This window comes from Diachasmimorpha longicaudata, chromosome 18, assembly GCF_034640455.1.
Source record: "Diachasmimorpha longicaudata isolate KC_UGA_2023 chromosome 18, iyDiaLong2, whole genome shotgun sequence".
Lineage (NCBI taxonomy): Eukaryota > Metazoa > Arthropoda > Insecta > Hymenoptera > Braconidae > Diachasmimorpha > Diachasmimorpha longicaudata.
The window spans coordinates 5,067,191-5,094,991 of NC_087242.1; the positions used below are offsets into that span (position 1 = coordinate 5,067,191).

Sequence of the window (27,801 nt, forward strand, 5' to 3'; positions counted from 1 at the left end):
CTTGCTTGTCTCCATGCGTGTGAGCGTACGCACGGTGGCTTTGGGCAGATAGGGGAGGGAGGTAGAAGCGTTCAAGGATTCAAAGGCGTGAAGATTATACAAGTCTCTGTTTGGTATTTCATCTCATTTTCATAATGATTTTTTCATGACTCTTGACAGACTGGCCGAGAGGTAGTGGACGAATCTTGAATTTTTAATAAATTCCAACTGATTTGGTTGTTTTTCCCTTCATTTCAATTTAGAGAAATAAAAAGAGATAATATAAGTTGCTCAAATTTCAGCTTTCATTTATACTGCAATGGGGAAGCAGGAAGTCTACAAACTTATAAAATCTATAAGAAAAGCCCTCGATATTCAAATATTTTCACAAACAAACCAATTTTTCTGTTCCTGAACAAATGAAACACACAAACACTGTAATCCTGGTGAATAAAATCAATAAATTTATTTTTAGGCATGAAAGATTGAAACAATCCACGAAATTCCATTATCACTAGATCAAACATTAAATAATACATCACAGTGAATTGTTTCCACCCCTCTGCACACCATACAAATGAAAATAGAAAATAATGTACAAATCGATGCAATTAATAGACTGAATTTTATATCAGACAATGATTTATAACTTTCACCACTGGCTGCAGTCTATCGACTCTGATCTATTCAGACAATTTCCTTTGAAGAATGCAGACGCCTTAAGTACAGGCCTCTCAGCTATGGGAGCCACAAAAGCACTTGAGTTAACCTTCCTCCCCCTAATCGCGTGATTATTATCATGGTAAATGATAAATGATAAATTGTTCATGGTCCTAATGTATTTACAATTAATAGGTATGGCGGGGGCAACATGAGGGATGATGTGTCGCCGAGGTATAAGACACGTGCGTTTGATGAAAATAAAGCAATTGAATGGGAAAAGCACGGAAACATGAATGAATCGGCTGAGGAAGGTCGCGAGAGGATGACGTTGTATTAAATGGCAACCAATCACTGATTTCATTCAGCGGCCACAAAGGTGTTGACGCAATTCTTATTCTATTGTGTCGATTCATTGTCAATGATTGCACTCCCCGTGATGGTCTTCAGACTGTCGATTTATCTATTACTTTATTGTTTATCTTATTTACTCTTCAGAGGTGCAGGCAGTAGTTAATTGATTATTTTTAATTGTATTCTTGTTGGGTTGGAAATTTACATGCTGATGGAATCCACTGGTGATGATTATTTGGGAGTAAAAAATTATTTGGAGGCCACGATTTTCTATTTCTCGCTGTAATTCCGATGATGCCCATGGATTACAGAATTAGGAAAAGTTTCTTCAATTCTAGCATTAATTGCCAGTCGGTTTTTATCAGATCGTCGCGGAAGTAGTCTTTGCAAGCATCTATACTCTGTCTGCTTATCTGTAACACGAAAAGAATACATTTTTTTTGCAGTATCTAAATCATTGAATTCAATAAAAAAATATATCATTATAATAATGTCATTCGTTATCATATTATTACACACTTATGGAAATTAAAATTACAAGGAACTCATAGGAAACCGTGCAAGGAGTAAGGGAAGTGAGGCAGTTATCGTTGTCAACAACCCTCCGTTAAACTAGCATTGGGACCGATTCATGAATGAAACGGCACTTCCGGTATGTGGCGGGCGGCACCCTGCTGTGCGTGCGGGTGGGGACGGAAACAGTTGTAAAGCGTTACGTTATAATACTCCGATGAATGGAGAGTGGAAACCGTTTTCCTTCACTTCGCAGTCAGAAACCGCACCAAAAACCGGCTTTTACATTTTCGCGCTTTGCCACACCATTTCTCTCCTCCTTTTTCCATATCGATAATCACCAGCTGTTTCATTTATCGCTAAACCCAGAAGACGGGCTCTTCATTAAAAAAAACGGGCCTTTGATAAAGTCATTAATGCCCGATGATTTTGTTTGACGAAAAATATTTGTACTGAATTTTTTCGTCTTCATTTTCTTTACTTTACTCCATTTGTAAATTCTAATAAGCTTTTATCCTTTTAGGACTAATGAATTGAATAAATATTAGGACAATCGTCTGGACTAATTTTTCCAAAATTCTTAATCTTGAATCAAAATTCGAAACAAGAGATTTAATATTTAAAAAATTTGCCTTTGTCGACCAAAAACTGGAGTCCGGCAATACACGGCTCCGAACGATCGCCGTGGGAACGTCAAGACTTGTGCGGAGCCCTCTCCCTTCACTATTATAAACACAGACGATTTCCTTCTTAACACATCCCTTCACGTCTCTATTATTTAATCCTTTCCCTCCGTCCGCCGTAATATAATTCAATTACCGCGTATTTCAACACCTTTCCAGAGACAAGATTACCAGCAGTGATTACTCAAAACATAATTCTCCTCTCCGGTCATTCCCTCACTCTCGTTCATTTTTTTTTTTTTTCTACGTAATGAGGTATGAGTTCCATTCCGCTGCCCACGATTTTTTAATCCCCCCCCCCTCCTCTTTTCCGTTGTACGAATGTTATTATGAAGTCTTGGGTACATGGGCGGCGTCACGGGGCCTTAATATGCGGGACCTCGTTCGGAAAAGGAAGATACACATCCGGCGACCACCTGTCTGAACTCTTCCGGTGTATAGCTAACTTCCTGCCTTCGCGGTAAGCCAATCTTCACCCTTTTATTTTTTGAAAATTTCATTTTATCATAAACATCTAGGTGACTGTTTAACGCTGGAATGGACGGGAGACGAAGAACAAAAAAATTGATGGAGCATATTATTTCTGTGACACTTGCTTGGAAATTAAGGACAACAATTTTTATACCACATGTTAGTTATATTTAACAAAGCTCCTAACCGTTTCTTTGTTATCGCAAAAAAATATACAACATAGTATAAAAGTGGAAAAGTTATTTTCCACTGAAAATAAAATATTCCATGTGTATGTGTTCGTATGTGAAAGTTTACGGCACAAGGAACTTCGATGATAACCAAATAAGGTAGGGGAAGATTTGACTCAGAAGCATCTGAGTTTGCTGGGGGATGATTGAAACCCATGAAGGATAAAGGACCGTCGGCCATTACTCCGACAACAGTTTCATGTCAGAGGCGGCCGTTCCAATGACCTCATTCAAGAATCAACAAGAGTCCATGACTATTGATGGGCATTCGATGAATGCAAACGTGCCAGGTATTTTACATAATTCAATTATAGGTAATTTCAATACTTTTTAATGACTTTCAAATTAGATGTTTTTCATGATGTGACAATGGTGAAATTTTAAATGTTGAGGTCGCCGAATAATATAATTTTTCAAATACACAACTCTGGAATGAATTGTCATTTATAGATGAATTTCCCAAAAAAAAAAAATACAGTGACATTTTTACTGATAAAATCACGGAATTTTTTGCGGTTGTTCTCATGTGTGTTTTCTATTGAAATAAAATTGATAAAGAATTCCTGAAACAAACACGTGAATGGGGAGGACTGTTAAAAGTACAACGCCGAACCCCCAAGCATGAATGAGCGTATGAAGGATGAGAAGGGGAGGAGGAAGGGAGGGGAGTGGGGCGCTTGGCAATCGTGCCCTGGTTTCATTCTGTTGAGGGATTTTTAGGCAGTTTCCAACGGTTCAATGGAGCATACCTACCCTTCCTCTTTTCTCGCAATGAAATACACTGTAGTTTATATAGAATTGGATCGATACAGGTACTGAAGAGAGGAATGATGTGGAAATCTTATTCATTCAAATATAAAGAGAGGAAGAATCAGTAAAGATTCATCGAAGAATTTACAAAGTTGAAGTGTCTTTTAATTTACAAAAATCCATAAAGATGGAATTCACTTCCAACATCTCCAATTCTAGAAATATTTTTGAGATAACAAAAAAATTGACTTTATAATTTTGTAATTTTTTAATAGGTTTTAATCATTTCAAATGGAATTTTTAAAATAAAAAATAGGATTTTTGAGAACTTAATCGAAGACATTAGCCCCTTCTTTCTCAGCCTAAAGAGAAATAAATCAAATAATCGGAATTCGACATTTCGATTAGACCTGGGATAAGGTGTGTCCACACGCTCATATTCATTGCATTAAGCAGATTGCCATAAGAGAGCGCGGGCAGCCTCACGAGAGCAGCACGAATTAATTTGCAAACTCACAAGCTATAGATGTAGGTGTATGTGTGTGACATCCGGTAAATATTACGAACCCCATTCATTTGTTTTATTGATTTTCTTTAGAATTGGTTTGTATGCCTCAAAATTTTTCGAGGCGATCATTGAGAATGAATTAATAATTGACGGAATATTCAAATATAACTTCAATTGATTTCCATTGAATGTAATTTGATAATTGGAAAAAGTAGAATCTATAAACTGTAGGTTGTACGAACCTGTAAAGTATACTTGAATATTTTGATTGAGCGCAACGGCTCTTCATTTTTTTTCTCTTCTACGCATTCGTACTAGTTTTCATTAAAATAATTCGAGATTGATTAATACTGTCGAGAATTTTCCATCGACTCGACGTCACATATACTTTCTGATTCTATAAAGCTTCTGGCGATGTTTTGTCGTATAAATGGGATGAGGAAAGAATGTAAAAACGTGTCCCATCATATTCACACTAGAGCGTACATATCCTTATAATAAAATGATGAGACCCATTGTGGTGCCCACATGTTTAACACATGAGCCGGAATACACCGTCTTGCTATGTGAATCACTCGAGATCTGCGTCATATTTTCGATGAACAATTAAATTGATTTATGAATGAACGATAGGAATAAGTAAATCAATTCAGACTTCACTTGGAGGTAGGAGGGAGCGATTTGAGACGACTACTAGTACAGTGACAATGAAAGTATTGAAGTTTACGAGTCATTCTGTTATTATTGACTTAAGGTTTCATCCATTCTTTTCCATTGATAGATTCCTCTTCATTTTAAAATATTAAACAGAAGCGGCAATTCTTCTGGCTCTCTAGTTAGCTAATACTTTAAATGTTACGGCCAACTCGATCAATTTTCATTCTTAAATTTCAAGTGGAAATTATTTTTGTTTAGAGCGTGGGATAAAAGCGGATGGAGAATTGAGGGGATGAAGAGGGGAATAGAAACGCGGCATTGCTGCGGCATAACTTGCGTGACTCAGGATATACCAGGCGACCGGATGCGGGCGCGGAAGGCGTGGGTGCCTGGAAAATCAACGAGCTCGAAGACTATCCAACATAAGAGAGCTATTTACTTACTTCAACGAAAACTTTGATGAGTTTATTCATTCCAGTGCTATAAATAAACTCAATGGATGACTGATCTAATTAATTTTCGTTAATATTCAAGAATCTTGAGATTCAATTTTAATTTCTTAAATAGAAATTTCGTTGAGAAGTTGAAAAAATTTTTTGTATTTAGAATTCTAGAATTCTGGATTGAATAGATTTCACGAATTAGTAGCCCTTGTTTATGCTTTTTAGTAGAGAACATTGGGATTAACTACCACATCTAGAGAACGTACATTACTGTAATTTAATGTCAACTAATTGTTCGAGAAATCATTCCATAACTCTTATTGTTTTGAGACAAAAGTTCGAATGAACTGTACGTTTAATTATTGATTTTTATTAAGTATCAAGAATGGAAATGAATCCTCCATTGAATCCCGCCAGCGGAAGTGATATTTATAAACCATCACTATCGGATTATCGTTCGTGACACTGAGAAGCTAATTCGTTACCATCAGATTATGTGCTCCCGATTAATTATTCACATCACCTCCTGATGGATGGAAATGAATAATTAACCATGAGAGGAGGATTCAATAAACTCAATTGAATAGACGTTGAGTGAAAAGCTTTTTCGTCACATCCATTGAATTTATCAATGCCGAAAACATCAATGAAAGCTCTGCACACGCCAGTGACAGTCCAATTTTATCAATGGAAGAATGAAAAAAAAATGGAGAATCGTTGGGCAGCAGAGGATATGAGTTGTAAGACAGGAACGCGAGTGAGTATTCATGTACGAAGTGGATCGATGAATGGGAATGGCTCTGATGCTGAGAGGAACAAAATATCCTCAATGCGCACAAAAAGTATCATTTCAGCTCCACAAGTGTATTCAACTAATTGAATAATTAATCCTTGAGAGGAGAGAAAATATTATCGCCGTATGGGGGTGTGAAATCGATCATACAACAAAACAAGAAACAACGAGCCTCAAGCTGAAATACTCATTAATATAAAAAAACTCACTTTGCTGATGATCATGTCTTTCTCGTCAAAGTGTCGTCCAAACATCTTGGGTGCTTCACCGGGCACCGGCTCAATTTTTACACACACCTCCTGGCCCTTTCGCGCCGACTCGACCGCCTTGTGGTTGTACTCTACACTAGTTACCACACCCAGATCAACAAACTGCAAAAAAATGGATCCAATGATAAGTAATGAGTGAATACTATTGGCATATGATTATTCAAGCGATGTTAACATTTGAAGAGCTAAAGGACATGAAATCTTTGTTTCAATAAATCTTCTTGGAAACATTAAATCTACTTCATGACTTTTAAATAAAAACAAGGAGACAAGAAAGAGAAAAACCAGATGATGAGAATATAGACTTCGCAGGGGTCCTGCTTGAAAATTCGCCGATAAATTCGTTCTGTTATATCGAGAAAAGGAATCCCGAGGGGGGGGGGGATGGCAGTGGACTCCGGGGATCCGTGAATCAATTTCCAAAAAAAAAAAAAAAAAGGAATGAAAAACGTCCACATGAGAATCGCCCCTTCTTGTCCCAGAAGTCCGGGTCATTATTGTTTCAATTCAGCTACCAGGAACTTTTATCTTTTGGTGGGAATTTCTCATGCTTTAAAACTCCGAGCCGACGTCTACTCACCATTAAGCAAGTAAATTCTAACTTATTTGATGGTGAATTTATTCCAGACAATTACTCGATTGTTCTGCGATAAATAAAACATGACATATTCATACTTCTGCGATTAGCTTTATCTAAATAATCCTTCATTAATGGAATTAAAGGTAAGAATTGACACCATTGTTTATTAAAAGGTTTCGGCGACCAATCGATGAGCAAATATTGAATTTGAAAAAAGAAAAGAGTAAAAACTCAACAACTCATCAACATTATTTGGGCCGGGAGATTTGGCGCAGCCCCGGTTAAGCAGACACCGGTCGAGACGGGAACCGGAAGTCTATTTCTGTTGGCCGCACCAATTTAGAAATCCTTTATAGTTTACACCGCCCCTGTTCGCAAATATACGCAAACGGTATTTCTAAGGTCCAATGCTTTAGTTTTTCATTTTTACGTTCGGAGATTATTGCGTGTTGGAGTGTCATGCGCTGACCAATGATGTGCTGATGCCATTCAACGGTGATTTAATATCATCTTGCGTATTGGTTTATTTTTGTGACTGCAATATTTGAACGTCATCAGATCAATTCGTTATCACGTGATTCAGTGGTTATTTTCAGGTATCAGGCATCGTATTGGTTGGAAATGGCTCAATATTAGCTTCGAAAAATGCTTCTGCAAGCCACGAAAATTCAAGTTGTCCAAAAATTTGTCAAATTTCTTGTATTGCAAAAAAATAAAAAATATGAAAGTGTTTTCTTATATTGTAGGAGTTTATAAATATCATGATATTTAATTATTATTGTATTCCCACAGCCAGTCCTTGTATAAAAAAATTGAATTAATGGATAATCGAATTCTGGCTCCACGTAAAAATGATACCATCTATTATTCCTCAGAAAATATATACAATTTGAGGCAATGAAATGTCTTTTAAATATATTTCTTAGAGTACAAATGTTTCCATGTGGATCGCCACTTTTCCTGAAAAAAAAGAAATATATTTTTCAATCATTCACTCGTTACTCCCACCCCTTGATAAAATGAACAAACACAAGCATGACAGACACAAGCTTCTCTATCTCCCTCCTCTACACCCCTAGTTCCCCCCACCAACGAACAATTTCCTCCTCATGAATGGACTTCATTCAGGATCAATCCCCTTTCGCCCACGTTTCCACGGGCATTACATTCCCCCCGACGCGAGTTTGCGCAGCTGGTGAAATATTTTTCCGCCTTCACTTGGAGGAGTCTTTGTACTAGAATTTTTTCCCCATTGAGGAGAAAAATGTTATATTGAATTCGTATCTTACTTCATAAAGCCAGCATTTAATTCACAAATTCAGAAGTTCTACTACATGGAGCCAAAATTCCAGCACCCAAAGTGGATTTGTTCATTATCACTGATTATATTTTCCTATCAAAGCCACAATCCAAGTTAAAATGTTAAAACTCGTCCTTTAGAGTGGTGTTATTTCAGAGTGTATCGATATCGCCATCTCGATGTCGTGACTTTCAGGTATGTGTCAGTGGCATATTTTGAAAATTACAATATGGGCCCACACAAGATGCACACGCTCTATTATTCCCGGGACGGAGGCCATAATAATATATGTAACCTCTGATAATAGTTTTTCAATTGTCGATGAACACGAGGACTAAATTTGAAGAGAAAAAAGAAAAGTTTAGCCTTTTTCCGTTAAAACACAAAACTCGAGAATTTTTCTCTCCATTCACACATAATATTAAGGAACTGAAATAGCCCCCCCCCCCCACCTCACGGACTCAACTATTTTTCACCCCTTTTGATAATAAACAAAGGATTCATATATATATATATATAATATATATATATATATATTTCGCTCTCTCTAAAGACCAACACAGGTCCCTCACCGCCACCGAGAGAATATTTTTTGTCTCCATCGAGTGATAAATGGCCGGAAGGAAGCCGGGGGCGTTTCCACCAAGAGCCGGAAGTGTGGCGGGACGAGTTTATATATATCTTACTCCCTCATTCTCCACGAGTTTGAGGCCTACATGAGACTGTTGGTGGCCAAACTAGAATTCATCCGGTGGCACATGCCACTCAAAGCTGCCGACGTTTCCATTTACGATTGCTTCGAATTTCGTGGAATATGGCTCGGTGACGCGTTTAGTCAACCCTCTTTTCTACCAAGTGTTGCATCCATCCATTTTTGGTGAAACGTCGTAATTAATATAAATGGGTATTTCCAAGTTTGCGAAATGTCACGGAAATGGCGGGAGTGGAGAGCTAAATCTGGAATTCGATATCGAAGGAAACGTCAACCAACAGGAAAATATTGTCTAAAATCACGATAATTCGACATCGTTACAAGCTTAATCTTGGAATATTAAATCAAAAGTCTTGATATTTTCACCAATCACGGGGGGGGGGGGCTTGACCCGTAATTTTGATAATTTTTTAAACCAAATTCTATTTTGACAAAAGTATAGTTGCAGTTTGCTTTCACTTCCATAGATGTCAATATTTGCCATTACCTCATTCAGCTCATTTGAATTTCCCTAGAAGCTCAGGCGAGGAATGAAGAATAACCGAAATAACCACTATACAATTGTATACAATTTTTTTTTCTCTGAATAAAGATAGATAACAATAAAACCAACTGATAAACAATTCCATTGAAATATCAAGTTGTATCATATACCGTATCTTTCTCTTATCCTCGATAACTAGGGCAACAAGAGTGCCCATTTCATTTTATTCATACACTCGCTAATATGCGAAGGAGGCGTGTAAATCTCGAGCAATAAGTTTTTTTTCTTTTGAAAAACAGAGTGACGAATGGACGGTGTACATGGTTCATCTACATCACTCTACGTAGCATTATCATCGCAAGTTCAACAACACATTATCAAGCAACACATCCCGTTTAGCGTCTCGGCCAGTGCCGGAAGAGTTTTGATCACCTTCAGTAATTTGCCGCTTCACATCTGCACTATGTCTTCCCTAGTTCATCTTGAAGATATTCAAATATGTTGTATGTGCGCATCTTAAAATGTTGATGAAACATATGGCGTTTTCTTGAGTACGTGGAAAAATAAGAAATGAATCGATATTTGTCTATTTCCTGGTAGACAATCAATTTCATTGTCATAAAATAGAATAAATGGATTTCTTTTGAGCTACAGATTTTTCATTTTTGCAGAGAAAAATTAATTATTCTTTATATATAATCCTCCCCAACTAAGAAACAGATCTGGAAATTATTTCAATGTCCTTGAAATTGGATTTTTGCAAATGCCAAACTATGACCTCCTTTTAATGAGGATTGGACGTCGTTCGGGGATAATGACAAGTCGTAGAGGATATCCAAACCGACAATATTGAGGAAAGACCACCGCTGAGAAATGTGTTCTATCTATTGAAAAAGAATTTGCCGGATTTCCGTTTGCACGTAAATAAAAAGGTGAAAAGGAGGGCAAAATTATGCTTGCAGTATCGACGTCGTTGTATAACATATCGATAACAAGTCGGTAAAACGTGACAGGTTACACTGCGAGGTAGTAACTGCACGCGGTAGAGAGATACATAGTTATTTAATTACTAAAACGGAAAGAAAAGTTTCATCCAAAATTATCATTTGGTTTTTACTCAATGAATCATTTCATTCCGGTTTTTTCCTCTTTATTCTTTTCTTTTCTATCAATGGAACTAGAAAATATGTCAGCGAGCGCACAACAGACCGGAAGTGTGCGATTCTAACTCACGAGTCGCTTGCGAGGTCACGTAGAAAATGGAGGGGAGCCTCAGAAGTCATTGAAGAGGCAATGGAAAAAAAAAACAGAACAGAAAAACAAAAATGCGAAGCCGCTAGGTTTTCGTGCATTTCAATTTGTGTTCTTCATCTATTCTTTGTTTTTTTTTTCACACGAGACATGTGAGGTACCTTTAGATGAGGATCCTGACCTGAGCTAACATTGCGTGACAGCCAATATCCGGTCCGGATGATCTACCTCAGGAGAAGTTCCAAATTACGATTGAAGCGAGATAACATCGAGAGATATTTAGTCACTTCTATTTTTTACGAAAAAATAAATCATATGTTATAGGGATTTTTCGTAATTCGTGTTTTCCCTCATAATTATTGAGAGGAAGTTATGAGAATATATAACTCATGAATATATGATATAATATATGATGAATGAATCTTAAACAACTAAAAATTTTTTATTGGGTAAAATCAATGGATTTCTGGGAAGAATGTTTTTGTGTTAATAACCCATAACGAGAAAAGAAAATAAGCCAATCAATCACTCCACGAATCATTGTTAGTCAGGGCGTTAAAGGCACATTGGAATAACTGAATATGTGGGCTAACTATATGGTAGGGTCTGGCTTTCTATGCGCGGGCGACAAGAATGCCGTGATACCCTCAAAAGCCCCTTCTCAACCACTTTGTTCGTTTTATACGTTCACAGACGTTCTTCTAACTTTGTCCAACGTTTTAGTTGGTAAAAGAGCAGAGTAAAATGTGAATAAATCTCATGTTCATCCCACCTAACGCACACGCATGACCACGAGTACATTGTGGGCACCAGGAGTGGTTCAATTCCATTTGCTAGTTATTAAATCTCCGATAATTGATATTAGTACGGTTATTGTTCTATCGTAACAAATTGTGCTAAAAAAATCCAGCAAATTCCATCAATGATTCTATTTCACTTCACTAGAAATCCGATGACCACCTGGCTCACCCACAACGTCAGTGGATCTGGTTTCAAGTGAAATCGCTGGCTCATAGCTACTTGTTTCTTTTTTTTCTCTCTCTTTCTTTTCTTGCAATTTTTTATTTTTTATTTCGACACTGAAATTTAAAAGGAGATCGAAATAAAGGGGACCCAGAAAAAAAATAACGGGGCGCCCACGCTATACCAACTAGGTAGTTACATCGTTAATGTTGTTAGACCTATGGGGGAAAAACCTCGTCCTCCTACGGGGCACCTTCCAAGTCCTTCCTATCGACTTTATCGTCGTATTGAAAGAACTCGGTAGACGGGTTCACCTACACGTGAAATCTTGAGGGACAGAAGCAATCATGATTTTTATGGTTTTTCCATGAGTTTTTTTAACCAGTTGGTCCGATAGACAAAGTGAATTGGAAAAAAAGTTCATTTAATATTTTTAATGAAAATCAAGATGCGTAGGAGATAGATATTTTTTGATAATTTCAGAAATAATCGAGGATATTCTTTCGGCATTTTTCAGGGTTCCTGTTATCGATTATCAGAGCTTTCCCTCCTGGCAGAAAGAAAAAGTATTTATTTTGACTCGTGGGTGGTACAACCTTTCGCGATTGTCAATTTCAAAATGAAATATATCGTGTGGGTTTGAAGTGGCTCTATATCACGATCGAGAATAGTATTGAAGGAACCACATATAAATACATAAATTTGTGGGCACACATGCATACGTTGATTTCAATCGTTCAAAGTACTAAAATTTTCCCACTTCTCTTCTCTCCTTTAGTTGTATCGACAGAAGCGTCAGTGCAGTTGAAATTATCAATAAAAAATATACTTACATCCTTGCTGGGTACGCAAACTGGTGTTCCCTCTTTGACGATTCCAGCCTCGACCATCACACCCACGACAATAGGATCTCTTGAGTTGAATACGTACTAAAAAAATGAATACTTCACATTAGATCAGATTATGAACAGGTATGTAAAATGCTAAGCGAAATAATGTTTTTTTTTTTTTCATATATCATTACATAAAATTTTTATATAACTATTTTGAAGATGCTGAAAATCAACATTTAAATGTTCTACTTGTTTTCTTATAATTTTTTCTTTTCATCGGAAAATGCATAACATAAAGCATTACGATGAACCATTCAGTGCATGGAGATGTAATCGATAAAGACCAAAGGCTATCGCTAACGGTTGTACCGAGGGGGCCCCACGAGATTCGACTTCCTGCCTTGAGTGCATTCTAACATCCGGCGTTGATAAGCCTTGAGTCTCTCATCCGGAGCTGATGACAACCAGCATCCCAATATCACACTCGATAACGTTTCATTTTCTCCCCCAAAAATATACTCACTCTCGTTCACATTCAGAGCTTGAAAAGTAAAAATAAAAATGGTAAGAAAATCACCTGCGGCAGAACACGAAGTTTGCACGGAAAAACAGCTATGTGTTTATTCTCATCTCGTTTTCGTTGCTTCAGCTCTTCCCTGTAAGCGGTAAACTTGTCGAATAAATGGTAGATGATGTCCGCTTGGAATATCTTAACACCGAGAGAGTCTGCTAATTCTTGGGCGTCACGCTCAATTTTAACGTCGAACGCCAATATTGTGGCATACCTAATCATGATAAATGAAAATGTTTATTTGTTCAGTTTGTTTAATTAATCTAGAGATAAAAATTAAAAATCATCGAATTTTGTTTGATTCTTATGAATGACCGGAAATAGAAGTAACTCGTGAATAATTGAAGCAACAAGGCGAATGAAAAATGGATGAGAGATGTTTTCAATAATTTATTTCTTTATCATACTTACTGACTGTCATGCTCCAGCATTATGGACGCTTTCATCACATCCTTTTTCACTACTGGGCCAATTCTGATACCGGCGTACTGTGCAATATGAAAAAAAAAAACAAAAAAAAACAAGTAATGCATTGAGAAATAAAGTGTCTTAAGTTTATTAATCTAAAGGCATTCGGAATTTCTGTCGTCATAAATTGACCAGTAATATTTTGAATGAAATGATCTTGAAGAGAATATATAGTGTTTACACTCTAGTATGAGAGAGAGAGAGTTCACAAAAATTTTGTGTTTAGTTCAGTGTGTTGGTAAACACAAAATTGAACCTCACCGACAGAAAGGGAAAAGAGGGGGCAAGGAGTATATACGTAGTATGGGCTGCCAGGAATAACTTTGTGGTTTTCCCTACGCGAATACTCGGCCTGAGAAACACAACACGCATCCCGGATGTCACACGTAGCGTGAATACGAGTATTTTGTGAATATGTGAACCCTACACTGCGTTTCCCGCATACCAATCCATCGGTTCCCTTACTTCCTTGTTTTTTATGTTCATCTGCGGGGGTATGATATATTTTTTCTATTGCATATTTTGGCAGGTTCTTTTTCATTATCTTGAAATACTTTCAGAAGAATTCACATTATAACTAGATTAATTCCTCCAGTAGACAGTGGAGTCAATACCAAATCATTGGCATTGAATAACAATAAATCATTCCTTCAAATGTGTCTCAAGTGTCATCGATAAACCAAACTCCCTTTTTATTGTATTTCTTCCACCGAATCATATGACGATCTAATCATAAGTATCGTGTTACTACTTGTGGAATTGGGCGCCATATCGCCATACCACTTTAATGCCGTCTCAACTTTATTTTAACGTTGCCATTAGCAAAAGTCAAACTGATAAGATGAAGCCGCATGAGCTTGCAAACGGAAATGTGACTCGAGACGATAAACAATCATCTCTGATAAACCTTTAAATTAACGGAATCAAAAATATAATTCCTCACTGCTTCAGTATATATGCAGAAGGAATTGCACTGTGGCTTCTATTGGTTTTTGTAAATTATTAATTTTCTTTTAAATGGGAAATTCTTTTGATTTGATATTTTTAAAGAATAGAAATCTATCAAAAAAAAATGAAGGGCTCAGCGACGCTGAAAAAGGGACAATCAGCAATAGTGGTAGTTGTGAAGTAAGAGCCGGAAAATGGAATCATATTTCCGAGCTAATTTTCAAGTGGATTTTATTATATTAATGCTGAGAATGACAATGGGTTTAGGTTGACGTTCGCTTTACTGAAACGCGAAGTTGCATGCCCTTAGGTTATCTGAATGAATGCTTTTCTTTTGCTATTTGCACCATGACGTTATTCTCATGCAGTGAAAGCCGAAAAAAATAATCCGCGCCAAGATTTGTAATCAGGTGAAAATATAAAATTGATAAGGTTGCGATCCTTGGCAGGTGGGCGGAATATGTCCTCAACTAGATAATCCTAGGCAATTTGTGATCGCCGGAGATGAAAAAGTGGGCAATTCGTCGGTGCAAGGCAGGAGAGGAACGATCACGTATTTCCGTCAAATCGGCCCTAACATTTGTCGGGCAACTTCCCACGCATTCCCAGTGTGAAAATTCGTACAAGCAGTGGAACAACCATTTATTGGATAATAAAAAACACGTGGGAATGACTTTTCACTTCTGAATCAATTGCGTAATCTTTCATTTATCCATTTACTTAATTCTACTGTCATATTAATTTACTATCAAATCAATTTCATTAATGTAGTACATTGAGATTTTATATGAAAATTACTGCTAGTAAATATTCTCAATAATGATAAAACCGTTTCGTTGATTAATTTTATTTTGGAATAAAGTTATTATTATTTCAAACTGAAAATTACATTTATATACTGCGACAATTAAATTTTATTCATTCATTACAAAGCATCGCTATTTCCTTTATTCCTTTAATTATTATAACCGTTATTCACATGATTTCAGGTAAATGATGCGGGAAGGGGAGGGGGGAGGTGTCAGGAGGAGAAAGGCATGGCTGATAATGGCAGGGATGCTTTCTAGGATAGAGAGAGCGCGTAAAAGCCAAAGTGATTTGTTTCATACATCCACTCTTTATTCATTTTCCCCATTCGTTAAAATTACTTCCATTCATTGTAAGTTGCAATGAATCCCCTCTTGCCCGGGCGTAATCTACCACTTCACCAAATTATCCGTCACGAATTATTCTTTTGGTTGTGAGATTGTGAAAACGGTTATGATTGTTTGGAAGAGAGCAGATCGTATTTATATCAGTTCCTTCCGTTAACGACTGATCTAATCTATGGCAAATGAAAATAGTCGACTCGTCGAGTGCAATCGAGAGTCTCCCGATACGAAAATACGCGCTTCTTGGAAGAACCGAGGAACGCCAATCGTATACTTGGTTGGAGTTCGAGTAAAGATTGTCGGAATTCCAAAATATTCCAGCAAGGGTCCCGAAATTACGACACTGTAAAACTAATCTGGCGGGAGGCAATAATTAAAAAATATTGAATTCGTGATAGTAAAAAAATTTAACGATTGGAGAAAAACTGGTTAGTTATTGGCATCCTCCCGGATAAGATGATTCACATCATTCTAAGTACAAGAAATAGTCTGAAAGTAAACAACATGTTAAATGAAAAACCTAATTCTCCATCACAAGCAAATAAATCAATCAACAACAACGAATATATCTACTAATGATCATTAAAACCCTCTGACTGTCATTAGTTTTTTTTTAGTTACGGGTTGTAATGGAATGAGAAGAAGCCGCCCCTAGGGGCAGTGACTAATTGCACCAGCGGCGTGTCTGACCCCTTCTTAGCTTGTTTATAGGTGCGTATATTTCTACGCATCACGCGTGCCCAATGGATACACTTTCATACGTATGTAAACGTTGGTGTAAACGAAGGAGAGAAGAATCATGCGTCAGATGTTATTTTTGGGGTTCTCTCGTCCGCAGTCAACCCGACACATTGCTCCGTTTCGCGTTAATTTTTTTTTCATTTTTTTTAAATGTTATTCACCCTCTTTTGGAGGAGTTGCCCATCAGAGACGTGACTGACCGAGTCACTGGTTTGTCCATTTGGAAAAAAGAAAAATTTAAAGGTTAACAGGTATTCAATATTTTTGTTGTTCTGTAAAAGCGTTAGAATCCTTCAAGTTTTCTTGTAATTGTTTTTTATATTACAAAATTATAATACAGGCTAAAAACTGCATTTGTTCAATGCTTTCATCTAGACGAGAAAAACATGTAAAGTGAAAACAGACCAATTATTCAAATTGAAAAAAAAACATATAGTCCTCCACATGAAGCGCACTGGCAGGAAAAGATGGTGCTCTTCCTCGCATTGTTTTTACTCGGTAAGCAGTTTGAAGACATGACAGCGGATGCAAGACCTCCTTGCACGGTCCCTCAGCTATACCAGCCCGGATTTCTACGAGTTTACACATATATTCCATTGAACGATTTGCGGCAACACTTGTTCCATAATTTCAGTAGAATATCTTACTCTCGCATTATTTAACTCAAATTTTCCAAAAGTTTCGACGGTGCACTCGAACCAAAAAATTCTGTCTTTGTTGTTTGGAGGATCATAATTTCCTGATTTTTCAAATTTTCTCATTGTTTGGTACCCCTTTCAGTGGTAGAGGTGAGAATATAAAAATCTAAACACATCTGATGAAATCGTGGGCCATTTCTGCTCAAAAGAAAATGCAGCGGCTTAGTTACTCGTTAAATTCACGCACTGTAAAGAAAGCGAATCGAGTAGCTGGAACGTCGTTCAGAGAATGAAAAATTATCGAATTTCAACAACTTTAAAATGAAGAAGCGAAAAAAAAAATAGATTTTTACAAATAGAAACACCGTGGGTTTTCTCAAAGGATTTGCCGACGACAGAGTGAACCAGAGGACGTTTCACATCACCTACGCAGAGAGTCTCTCTCACCTTAGTTGCAAGTTCCCTTTTATTTATCGTTCATTCGCAGTCGTGCCACGGAACCACCACGTCGGGCAAATTTTCACAAAACCCACGCGAGAGGCCACAGGCGTGGGCCGCGTTCGCACTCCCTCTCATCATTCTCCTTCTCCTTATTCAGTGTAAATACTAATTCCTTTGAAGGGGTCACCAATTAAAAATATTTATTCGTACAAAAAAATTTACCAGAAATCGATTGCACGTGTAAAAATAAAATGTAGTGAACGGTTGACGAAGAAATTATTTATTTGACAACATATAAACGTTCACCATGTAGCATCGCGTTTTAATTGTTACATCTCATACTTGGAAGCGGTTTAATCTATTGTCATTATTTCAAAAGTTATTTCTGAGAAAAATGTGCAGACTAAGTGTATTTATTTTGAATACTTTCTCGGAAAAAAGCGGTCAGAACTTTTTGGATATTCTTAAATATGGTTAATTGATAATATCAGCAATCGATGAAGGGGAAAAATTTGTTTGATCGATATTATGAGATTTATCATTGAGATACACAAGGTGAACGGCGTGGTGGTATGTCATCGAGTGCGGTGACACCTTCACGATGGGTTGGGTCTATGGGCTTGTCATGTAGTTTTCGCCTACGAGAAACTTCAATTATTATTATAATTATTATTATTTCTCCAATTTTGCATGAGCCTTCAACAGACAGTGATTGCCCACATGATATCCGAATATGAAGGTAATCTGGAATTCTTACTCAAAGATATATACTCAAAACTAGACAATTGTTTGTAACATTTTGAAAAGACTGTGTTGGCAAGAGTTTTACCTAGTAAATTTGTACTAATGTTAAAAAAAAAACAAACACACAACTGGTTGTTTCTTTTTCGTTGCTTCAATGATGGAAACCTGACATAATGCACTAAGAATTATATAATACTTCGGAATCATTAAAATTTTTAAGGCAACATTATCTTTCTCTTTTTTCAAGCGGCAACTTTCACTTCAAAACATGACATGAAATTCCCCTTGCTAACGATAAGAAAAAACAGATAAAAATAAAAACTTAGTTGAAGACCACAATTTTTGGACATTAATTCATTGAAGTAAAAATTTAAAAAAAAAAGGTGTGCCATAGTGCATAAATATCGTGGGAGGAGAAAGACGAGCGGAATCTCGTGCGCCACGGCTGGAAATCTTTACTGAATGAAAAGAAGAAAGTCCATGTGGGCGCCACGCGGCAATGTTCCCTTTCCTCTTCTAACGCAAACACTTCGAAAAACGGTATACATACACCAGCGAGGAGGAGCCTTGAACGACCTTTTTTGGTATCCAATCGCATCAAATCAAAATGATCTGTTTGCTGAATTAAAAAGGCAAAAATATTGACAAAATTCATGCACTTTGTAAAAAGAAAAAAAAATCCATAAATTGACAACGTAGATTAGTTGGGAAATATTGATATTTGCGGTGAGATGAAAAAAATAATAAGAGGTAAAACGGGGTCGGTTGAGACGACCGGAAATGAGCGGTGAGTTTTACGATCACGCCTCGTACTGCCAATGATTCCCTTGGCATTAACGTAAATCACTTTTATTTTTTGTTTTTTTAACGTCTCATACACTTCACCTGTTAATTCGCCCCGTCGTCTCATCCTCCTCATTCTCCATCAATGGAAGAATGAAGGATACCTCTTGCGCATATACCCTTTTGCACATATGTGCTGCGAATCGTCACTCATGTGGTTCGAAGCTGAATATCCTAATCAATTGATTGGCTCCATTTATTTATTCAAGTGGGAACAGGAAATAGAGATAATATTTCTATTCCAAGAGCATTTTTCAGGGTTATAATAGAAATGAATATTTTTTTCCGAATTTTCCTCCATTTCTGTAATATTTTTTCTACTTAAATCCTCTTAAGAAAATGTCATTTTACATCGAAAAATTCTAACTGACAGGGGGGAAAATGTAAAACAAAGCGATGGAAAGATATTTATCCGAAAAAAGCCTAGTCGAATAATCTCACCGGAAGAAAGTCGTTGGATTTTAACGAGATGGAAGACGTGGAGATACGGTAGACGGTTTGCCTCAGCGGATATGACCCCGGACTCAGTCAAAAGGATGGAAATGAAATCATCAAAGAGGAGGAATTTTCAAGAATATCCCCGAAGATATTCAAATATACTGTTTGCCTAGTGAAAATATAGATCCCAATTGCTTGATTTCTTTGAATTGAATAATTTCCGCTGTTCGTTCTTAAGATCGAAGCAAATGATGACTGAATATGACTATAGATGTCAAACTCATTCATATTATGTTTTCCAATTGATTAACACCTGTCTCATAGCTATGTATGATAAATTCCAGGGCCGATAGAATATATTGCGCAGGCCGTGTAATGTAGAGGTAGTGATAAATTTTATATAGGGATGGGAAACGCAAAACAAGTAAATAATGAACAATGTGCCTGAAAGCCAATGAGTTTTGATGGGTCTTACATGCAATAAACGTTTGTGAAAGAGGCAAACGAGAAGTGACCATTCGAAGGGGAATATTGTACGTCACTGAGGCATCCACCACGTGATTTCTACGATGGGTGCGCAAGTGGCGGGGGAAGTCCATTCATAATACGAGCAAGGACGTACGTTTGAGGCCACTCCCAGATACATTTGCAAATTTTATCGGTTCCCCTCTCTCTCTTCCTCTTCTTCTTCTATGTTCATCGCTCTGAAGTCACAAATGTCACGCCATAAATTTGATTTATTTCTCGGTACACGGGGCGCAGTTATATTCTGCATGATTGGAATTTTTTATTGTCCATTCTTGAAAATTCATTTTGCAGTATTGAAATATTCTTCTGCGGTGGAAAAAATTTCAATATTTAACAATAAAAGCGTTGAAGCCACTTATTTTAGATTAATCGTGTTAGAATAATTAAAGGAACATAGAACAATTTCTAATTTTTATGCTTTTTATCTCTTCTGTCTTCAATATTGACATTGAAAACAATTGAAAATAATTCTATTTACCGTTCTGGTATTGAATTTTCTATTAACTTGAAAGTCGTATAATGTAAAATATTAAATGCCTGTTATATTTTAGCACGAATTAAAATATTACAATGGTACAACAGAAAATGCACGACTGATATCAAATAAGAGAAACCCGGGGATGATCTCGTCTCGATCACCAGAAACCATCACCTTCCGGCGACGGATATGAAACTGGTTCGTTTATGGGGAATCGGTGCTGCAGGAATAACTATTCCACAGCGAATTCTTTTAAGATGGAATAATCGAGATCAGCCTAATTTATTAGAAAGAGAGATATACGTAAGGAATTGTCAGAAATTATGTTCCTCGTAATTTGTTCGTAATATCGAGCAAAAGAATTACCGTCTCAAAATTCACAAGCCCTTAAATAGTGTATTTTATCAGTGACGAAGTGATAAAACGAGAGAATCATTTCTTTCTAACGACTGAACAATGAGAGAAGTGGTTCTCCCAAGTAAATGAAAAAAAAAAATGGGTACTCCACCGCAAGTCTACAGACCCCCGAATCCTGACTCGTGAATGGATGACCAATCCTTTACATCTTGCCTCTTGCCCATTGCTTTTTAGTCTTCCGCCCTTCCTCATGAATCGAGCAAGGTGTATCCACTCGTTGGCTTGATTTACGAACTACTGGCTGTGAAAATCGATTGCGACTTGTGCCTTCGGCAGAAAATAATTTTCTTTACTCTCTCACGAATGCCTCTACCTCGTTCTCTTATGTGGACAATTTTATCTAGAAAAAATCCCGAGGATGGGAAGAGAGGAAAAAAAAATAGTGCGAGGTATTTACGAACACTTTTATCGTGCGTTAATGTTTGCACCACGCATGTGGAGTTTTATCTTTCCGAATTATTTTTGGAGGGGCACGTAATACAAGTAGGATCTTTAAAGGATGATATCACAAAATTTTTGACCTAATGGCCTTATCCTTTCATCTCGTTTAATTCTTTATTTTACAACACTTGTCTCATTGTGTTTCGATTCTTGTGACAGTAGATCAGCTAGAGAATTATCCAAATTTATGAATATCAAGAGGGTATTTATTTCAATTGTTGAAAAACAAATGGGCAAAATAATCTCTTCAAATTTACCAATTTGGATAAGTATTTTTTGGAGGGAATTTACAATTATTTATCCTCATTTTAATTGGTATCCCAGGATGGCAAAGTGTGCGTAATACAACAAATCAGTTTTAGAGAAACTCCCGCGACGGTTAAACCCGCTACCGTTGCATTCCATAAGATACCGGACGTGGGAGACGCCTCCTGGCGCCATCCACCACTTCCAGCGACTGCAATCTGTACCTTTTTTTCCTCCTCACGTTCATGCCTCAGTTCAATTCAATAACGAGGATTCAATAAAAAAGATATATAGCCCGGGGTATTAAGTTTATGGCAAAACGATAGTGAAAAAATTAAAGGAGTCAGAAAAAAAAATAGGTCGTAATTCATGTCACTGATTGGATCACTGAGACGAGACGCCATGGTGGATTTCAAAAATTTGGGTTACATTACCCATTACCTACGGTTATTATTCCTCTCTCTTCCTCCGTCTGTTGATTTTTCATTAGTCTCCTTTTCGTCTTCTCATGATTTTTTTTTATAAATATAATGCAACAGTCTTCCGTGAAAGAAAATCCCACAAACAGTTATTATTATTTTTCCATTTTCGTCAATTGTTATTAATAAGTGAAAAATGATGCCTATAAGCCTTAAAATGCTGTTTTCCTGCGCGAGATAAAATGATTTTATCTACCCTGTATAAAACCACACATAGAGGAATAGCCTGATAGCAACGGGTTGGATCGCGATGACAAAAGTACGCTGTGTCGAGCCAATGAGCTGTATCCTGCTAAACTGTTAAGAAGGAAATGGTTCATTGCTGGCATCGCTCTCGTGTCCACACTCTCTGCGGAATACGAGAACCAAAACGCACATGGCATGATGTTTATTAATACTCCCCCCCCCCCCCAACTAAAATCGGAAAGACGAAAGTTTTCCAATGTTTCACAACGAAAATTATACCAATTATACCGAAGTGGTGGAGAATATGTGTATCAATTTTGTCATGATTACTATTCATTTATATTTCATCTCACTCACCGGAATTTTGCTGCTCGTCAAAAAGTCGAGAAGGGCCTCAAGGGCACCAAGAGTTGAAGCTTGAACAAAAACACCGCGTTCTGCTAATTTTATGTTTCCAAGTGCCTTTGACAACTCTTTTGCTATTTCTTCTCGCATAATTTCCACTTCATCCGCTTTCTGAGCCACTGCTAAATTCAATCCTGTTGAACAGTATTCGTCAATTTTGAATGAAAATTGATTTTGAATATGGAAATCATTGCTGAAATATCTTTTAGAAATAAATTAAATAGCTTATAAATTAAAAAAGGGTTTTTTCAGATTTTTAACTGACCTGCAATAGCTTTCTCAAGATCCTTGGCAGCTATTTTGACTCCCTGAGCTGCTCTCACCTCTCTATACTCTTGATAAGCATTCTGCCAAGAATCATGATTTACTCAAGATATGACATAAATAAATATATAGAACTATGAACTAATTGACTGAATATAAAGAAGTTTTAAATCGAAAAAGTGACAAGAAGAATTGAATCAATGAAAAAAGGTTGATAAAATTCAACGAGCGCAAATGAATTCAACAAATACAATACATACCCAAGTAATTGAATCAATAAAAACAGTTCTCTATTAATTCAAATTACATACACTGAAAGATAAAATCTTCCTACCTTGACCCTCAATTCTTTCAGTGGCTGTGGCATAAGTAACGATCGAATTTGTGTGACAATTGGACCATCGGTTCCAGCAACAATCATTGTCTCGCCCTCCTTGAGTGTACCATTGACTAAAATACAATCAATAGTTGTACCAAGACCAGGTAGCGCTTTAACTTCGAGTACAGTTGCTTGGAGTTCCTCGCTGTACATGAGACGTTTGGCAAGGGGTCCTTGGCAGGCATCAATTATAAGTGCTAATAAATTTCCCATTCCCTCACCTTAAACAATACAATTCATCCATTAATATCCATTCAATGTCAATAAAATGAAAAATAATTACTCCATTATGAAAAAATTGCCACACAGAGAAAAGAGTAATCAAGAATCCTTTTCCTGTCTCCTCCTTCTTCGCCCCCCCCCCCGCTCTCATTCTACCGTCATCGTGATATTTATCGATGATTAAACTCACCAGTGATAGCACTCGTTGGTACTAATGAAACATAACTCCTGGGATCAGGATTCTCATAAAAAAGTGCGGCATTGAGTCCTTGTTCAGCGAATTGAACAATAACATCCTGCGAACGTTTCTCAAATTCCCTCTGAGTGTTTGGTCCCTGAGTTTTAATAATATCTTGTACATCTTTCCGATTCATGGTCTGCCAATCATAAAGCCTGAAAAAATTTTGTTCTTGGAATTTTTTTTCAATAAAAATAAAATCATGAAAAATTCATGGCTAAACTCACCTATCAATTTTATTCAAAGCAACGACAAAAGGACACTTCTTAGCTTTCAGCAGTCCAATACTCTCCAGAGTCTGTGGTTCCAGTCCATGCATAATATCAACTACAAGCACAGCAATATCACAAAGCGACGATCCCCTATTTCTCAAATTACTGAATGACTCGTGCCCAGGTGTGTCAATGATCAGTAAACCGGGAATCTTAAAAGTCTTGTCCCCATATCCTTTAACATGCTTTGTGGATTCATGAATGGCTTCAATAGGTACATTCGTGGCTCCAATCTGCTGAGTTATTCCCCCAGCCTCGCCATCTTGTACATTAGTCCTTCTTAATTTATCAAGAATCTTGGTTTTTCCAGTGTCAACATGTCCCAGAACACAAACAACAGCAGCTCTGAGATTATCGATAGTTTTATTTTTCTCAGCTTCCATTCTACGATTCTGTATCCGCATTTTGGCTTTCTCCTTCTTCCTCTCGGCATCAGTCAATCGATCATCAACACTGCCTTCCTCACTTTCCTCCTCAGACTCTGACTCTGTCTCACTTCCACTCTCAGATTCACTCTCTGAAGATTCTTTCTTCTCTAATTCGTCCGGTAATTTATTCACCTGTTGTGATCCTTCAGGTTTACCAGCCTCCTCTGATTGGTCCTCCAATTCGTCTTCACTGCTGACAGCATCCCAACTATCCTTAACAACCTCATCCTCCTCTTTCTTATCCCCCTTTTGATTATCCACAATTTCGAGCTTAATCTGCTCAGGTCTTCTCTCGTCCTTCTTCTCGTCCTCCTTTTCTTCAGTACTCACCTGCTGTTTTATTTTACTTGGTCTTATTCTCGTACCAAGTTTCATTTTCGGTTTTTTCTCACCAGCCTCGGGAATCTCCATTCCTTGTGCCTTCAGCGCTTCCAGCATTGCTTGGGCTCTCGCTCTGTCTTGTTTTTGCTTCGTTGTCAGGAGTTTTCCCTCTGCTTTAAGACGCTCTTTTCTTTGCTTTTCTTTCAATTTCTTTTTCTCTTTTCGTTCTTGCTCAAGCTGTAATTGCTCCAAACGAGCTTTCTCCTTGAGCTCCTCCTGGCGTATTCGTTCTTCCTCCTCCTGCTGGACGCGCTCCTCCTCTTCTTTAGCTTTCTTCAAGGCCTGTTGCATTGCCGCTATCATCTTCCTGCCCGGACCCTTGCCCTTGTCCTTCGGATCTTCCTTTGAAGCTTTCTTCTTCTTCTTTTTACTTTCTTCCATGTCTCCACCAACTTCACCTAAGTCTTCGGATTTTTTTATGGGCTCTAGATTCTTCTCTAGAGGCATCTCCATCCACGAAGCCTTAGGAGCATCATCTTCTTGTTTACCGGCCTCCTAGAAAACGAATTTTATATTTATAAATTTTATTAAAAGCTGATTGTATGGATGTAATTTTGGTCATAGAACTGTTCAAGAGTAATCGATTGCGATCTAGCTCGAGAGAATACAAATTTCTTCATAATGATTATCAGATTAAACAATAAAATGATAAGAAGATATAAAAAAACATACAGCTTTTTTCTGGGCTATTTTCTTCAGCTTCTCACGTTCCTTTTTCTCCTTCTTCTTTTGTGCTGCTGTCTTTACAGTACTGCCATCCTCAGGCACGATTCCATCATCTCCAAGTTCACTCTCAGATTTCTTCTCCTGATCTTTAACTTTATCCTTCCTTCCTCTTTTCCCTTTGTCTTCTCCAACATCATGAACGTCCTGAACAGGAGCTAAATTCTCTTGCTTATCAGGTTTCTTCCCAGAATACTCAATTTCTAATTCAGCCAGGGCTTTCTCCAGTTCATCGTCGCTGTCTTGTTTCTTTTTTTTCTTTTTACCCTTTTTCCCTTGGGGCTCTTCTTTCCGTTGCTGCTTGGATTTGCTTGCTGATTGCTCGACACTTGGAATTGGCTCCGTTGCATCATCACTCTGGGGTGGCTCTTCGGTATCGCAATCAATGTCGTAATCACCTTCGACATTCAGAAGAGCAAAACCGCCTTTAGCCGCTAAAAATATAAAATAAATATTTAGGTACGGAAATTCATTGATAATCTGTCGAAAACCTACCTTGTGGTTTAAATTTGGATGATTCAACGGCAACATCATCATCGTCATCACCATGCGGAATCGAGCCCTTTCTGCCCTTTCTCGTTTTGCCTTTATTCTTACTCTTTAAGCTATTTCCTTCAGACGTTTTATCAAGAAATTCATCGTCATCGTCATGATTATTGTCTCGTTTTCCTTGTTTTAGCTTCCCTTTGGCGGGACCTTTTCTCTCGTACTCTGAGCCGGAATCATCTTCATAGTCAACAAGCGAAGACTTTTCCTTCTTTCCCTTCGATTTCAAGTTGATTTCTTGCTCGAAATCATCACCTCCAGCAGTTTTCTTGCCCTTCTTACTTTTTAATTTTGATTTGTTTTCTGACTCGGAATCAGATTCATCTTGTTTCTTGCTTTTTCCCTTGGTAATGGACTCATCATCATCGTCTCCACGTCTGGATTTCTTTCCCTTCTTACCTTTCATTTTATCCACTTTCATCTTTTCTAGCTCACTCGTTAAGTCATCAAAATCGTCAGATTTTTTGCTTCTCTTGTCTTTTAATTTTGATTTATCTTGAGTTGAATCAGCATTCGACCACTCATCAACGCCAACATCACTGTCGCTGGGAAGTAAATGGTGATATTAATTAAATGCCATTATTGAAAAGCTTTTGCAAAAAGAGAAAATTGATGAGTTTTTTGATGAAATTCGAGTATTACATTGGTTCCTTAGAATTATTTATTGCTCAAGAGTAATCTTATCGTGTTTTTTTTTGTGCAAAACATCACTTAGTAACAATAATAACGGTGAAATGTTTTTTTTTCATTCCATGTAATTAATATTCAATGGCGAAAACAATTCTCCTACTCTGCAATTGAGAAAATGTCATGAAAGGTACTTATTATTCAAAAACTTGCACTACAAACTATGAAATCCATAATTCTCCAAAATTTCTATAGTACCTTCATAGGTTATCATCTCTAAATGTAAAACTGATGAAGCAAAAAAATAAAAAAAAAAAGAAAATTGAAACACTAACATAACCTCTATCGACCAGATGGTAAGTACATAAATCCACGCTGTGATATTTCCATTGACTCAGAATGGCTGTGCGATCTTATAAATGTCGAAATATATGACAATACTATGAAACTAATTGCCAACGTAATTATAAATATGCATAAAACGAAATAAGTATGCTATGGTCTGAAAATAAACTCACAAATCGTCGTCTTTTCCCGTTCGCTTTCCCCTCTTGGGTTTGCCCATTTTATCACCTCTGTTTGTTTGTCCTTTATGGAGTGAACAAATTTTCAATATTTTTTACGTCTATAATAATTGACAGATGCGAGCATACGCAACATGAGATGCGGATTAATGAAGGAATTGTTAGAATTCTGATATTTGATGTGCCAAGTGTGTGCACACCGGTTTTTCACCTCGCGAAATGGATCAGCGTGAAGTTGGCTGCATTAGTAATAGACGCTATAGGTAGAGCTATCGTGTGCAACCGCTCATGGCTCACTGATGATGCTGTATGTGGCTCAATTAATTGATCTGCTTCCAAATTTTAGCGGCACTGTAGAATGTTAACTGACTAATAATTGTTGCAAATATGATTACTTAACTGGCCTCATATTCCAAGCCGCTTGAACCTTACAGCAGGTGTATTTTGCAACTAAAAATTTTGAGTAGAATAAGCAAGGGAGAACCGATTGAAAAACTATTTTTAGAATTAGTCAAATCCGACATTTAAGGGTTCCTCCTAAAGAGAAGGGTTTTTTTTTTGCCAGAGTGCTTCGTCTATGCGCCAACCTACTACAGTTGGA

The 27,801-nt window shown here is 37.2% G+C and overlaps 1 protein-coding gene and 1 long non-coding RNA gene across 3 annotated transcripts; one reads left to right on the plus strand and one right to left on the minus strand.

The window, feature by feature from the left end:
* Nucleotides 1-420: 420 nt before the first annotated feature.
* Nucleotides 421-27,442, minus strand: LOC135171026 (eukaryotic translation initiation factor 5B). Of its 2 annotated transcripts, XM_064137301.1 has the most exons (13): nt 27,195-27,441; nt 25,999-26,594; nt 25,453-25,937; nt 23,927-25,275; nt 23,652-23,854; nt 23,195-23,460; nt 22,862-22,943; nt 22,549-22,730; nt 13,416-13,492; nt 13,011-13,218; nt 12,434-12,529; nt 6,251-6,412; nt 421-1,406 (listed from the first exon to the last, which is right to left on the minus strand). In XM_064137301.1, the coding sequence occupies exons 1-13, from the start codon at nt 27,239-27,241 to the stop codon at nt 1,299-1,301; spliced, it is 3,861 nt and encodes a 1,286-aa protein (XP_063993371.1). In that variant the 5' UTR covers nt 27,242-27,441; the 3' UTR covers nt 421-1,298. The 2 variants fall into 2 exon arrangements, with proteins under 2 accessions (XP_063993371.1, XP_063993372.1); XM_064137302.1 differs by lacking the exons at nt 421-1,406; nt 6,251-6,412; nt 12,434-12,529; nt 13,011-13,218; nt 13,416-13,492 and adding an exon at nt 22,161-22,302 and having other exon boundaries at nt 27,195-27,442.
* Nucleotides 7,425-10,033, plus strand: LOC135171027 (uncharacterized). The gene is made up of 2 exons (XR_010300471.1): nt 7,425-8,385; nt 9,686-10,033. It is a non-coding gene; the product is annotated as an uncharacterized LOC135171027 (long non-coding RNA).
* Nucleotides 27,443-27,801: the final 359 nt, after the last annotated feature.

Bases quoted from the DNA above. Each gene is read 5' to 3' on its own strand.
- LOC135171026 (XM_064137301.1), bottom strand. From the start codon at position 27,241: ATGGGCAAACCCAAGAGGGGAAAGCGAACGGGAAAAGACGACGATTT. The intron at 25,938-25,998 runs GTAGGTTTTCGA...TTATATTTTTAG, and splicing joins ATCCAAATTTAAACCACAAG to CGGCTAAAGGCGGTTTTGCT. The intron at 22,731-22,861 runs GTCAGTTAAAAA...ACTGTTCAACAG, and splicing joins TCTTGAGAAAGCTATTGCAG to GATTGAATTTAGCAGTGGCT.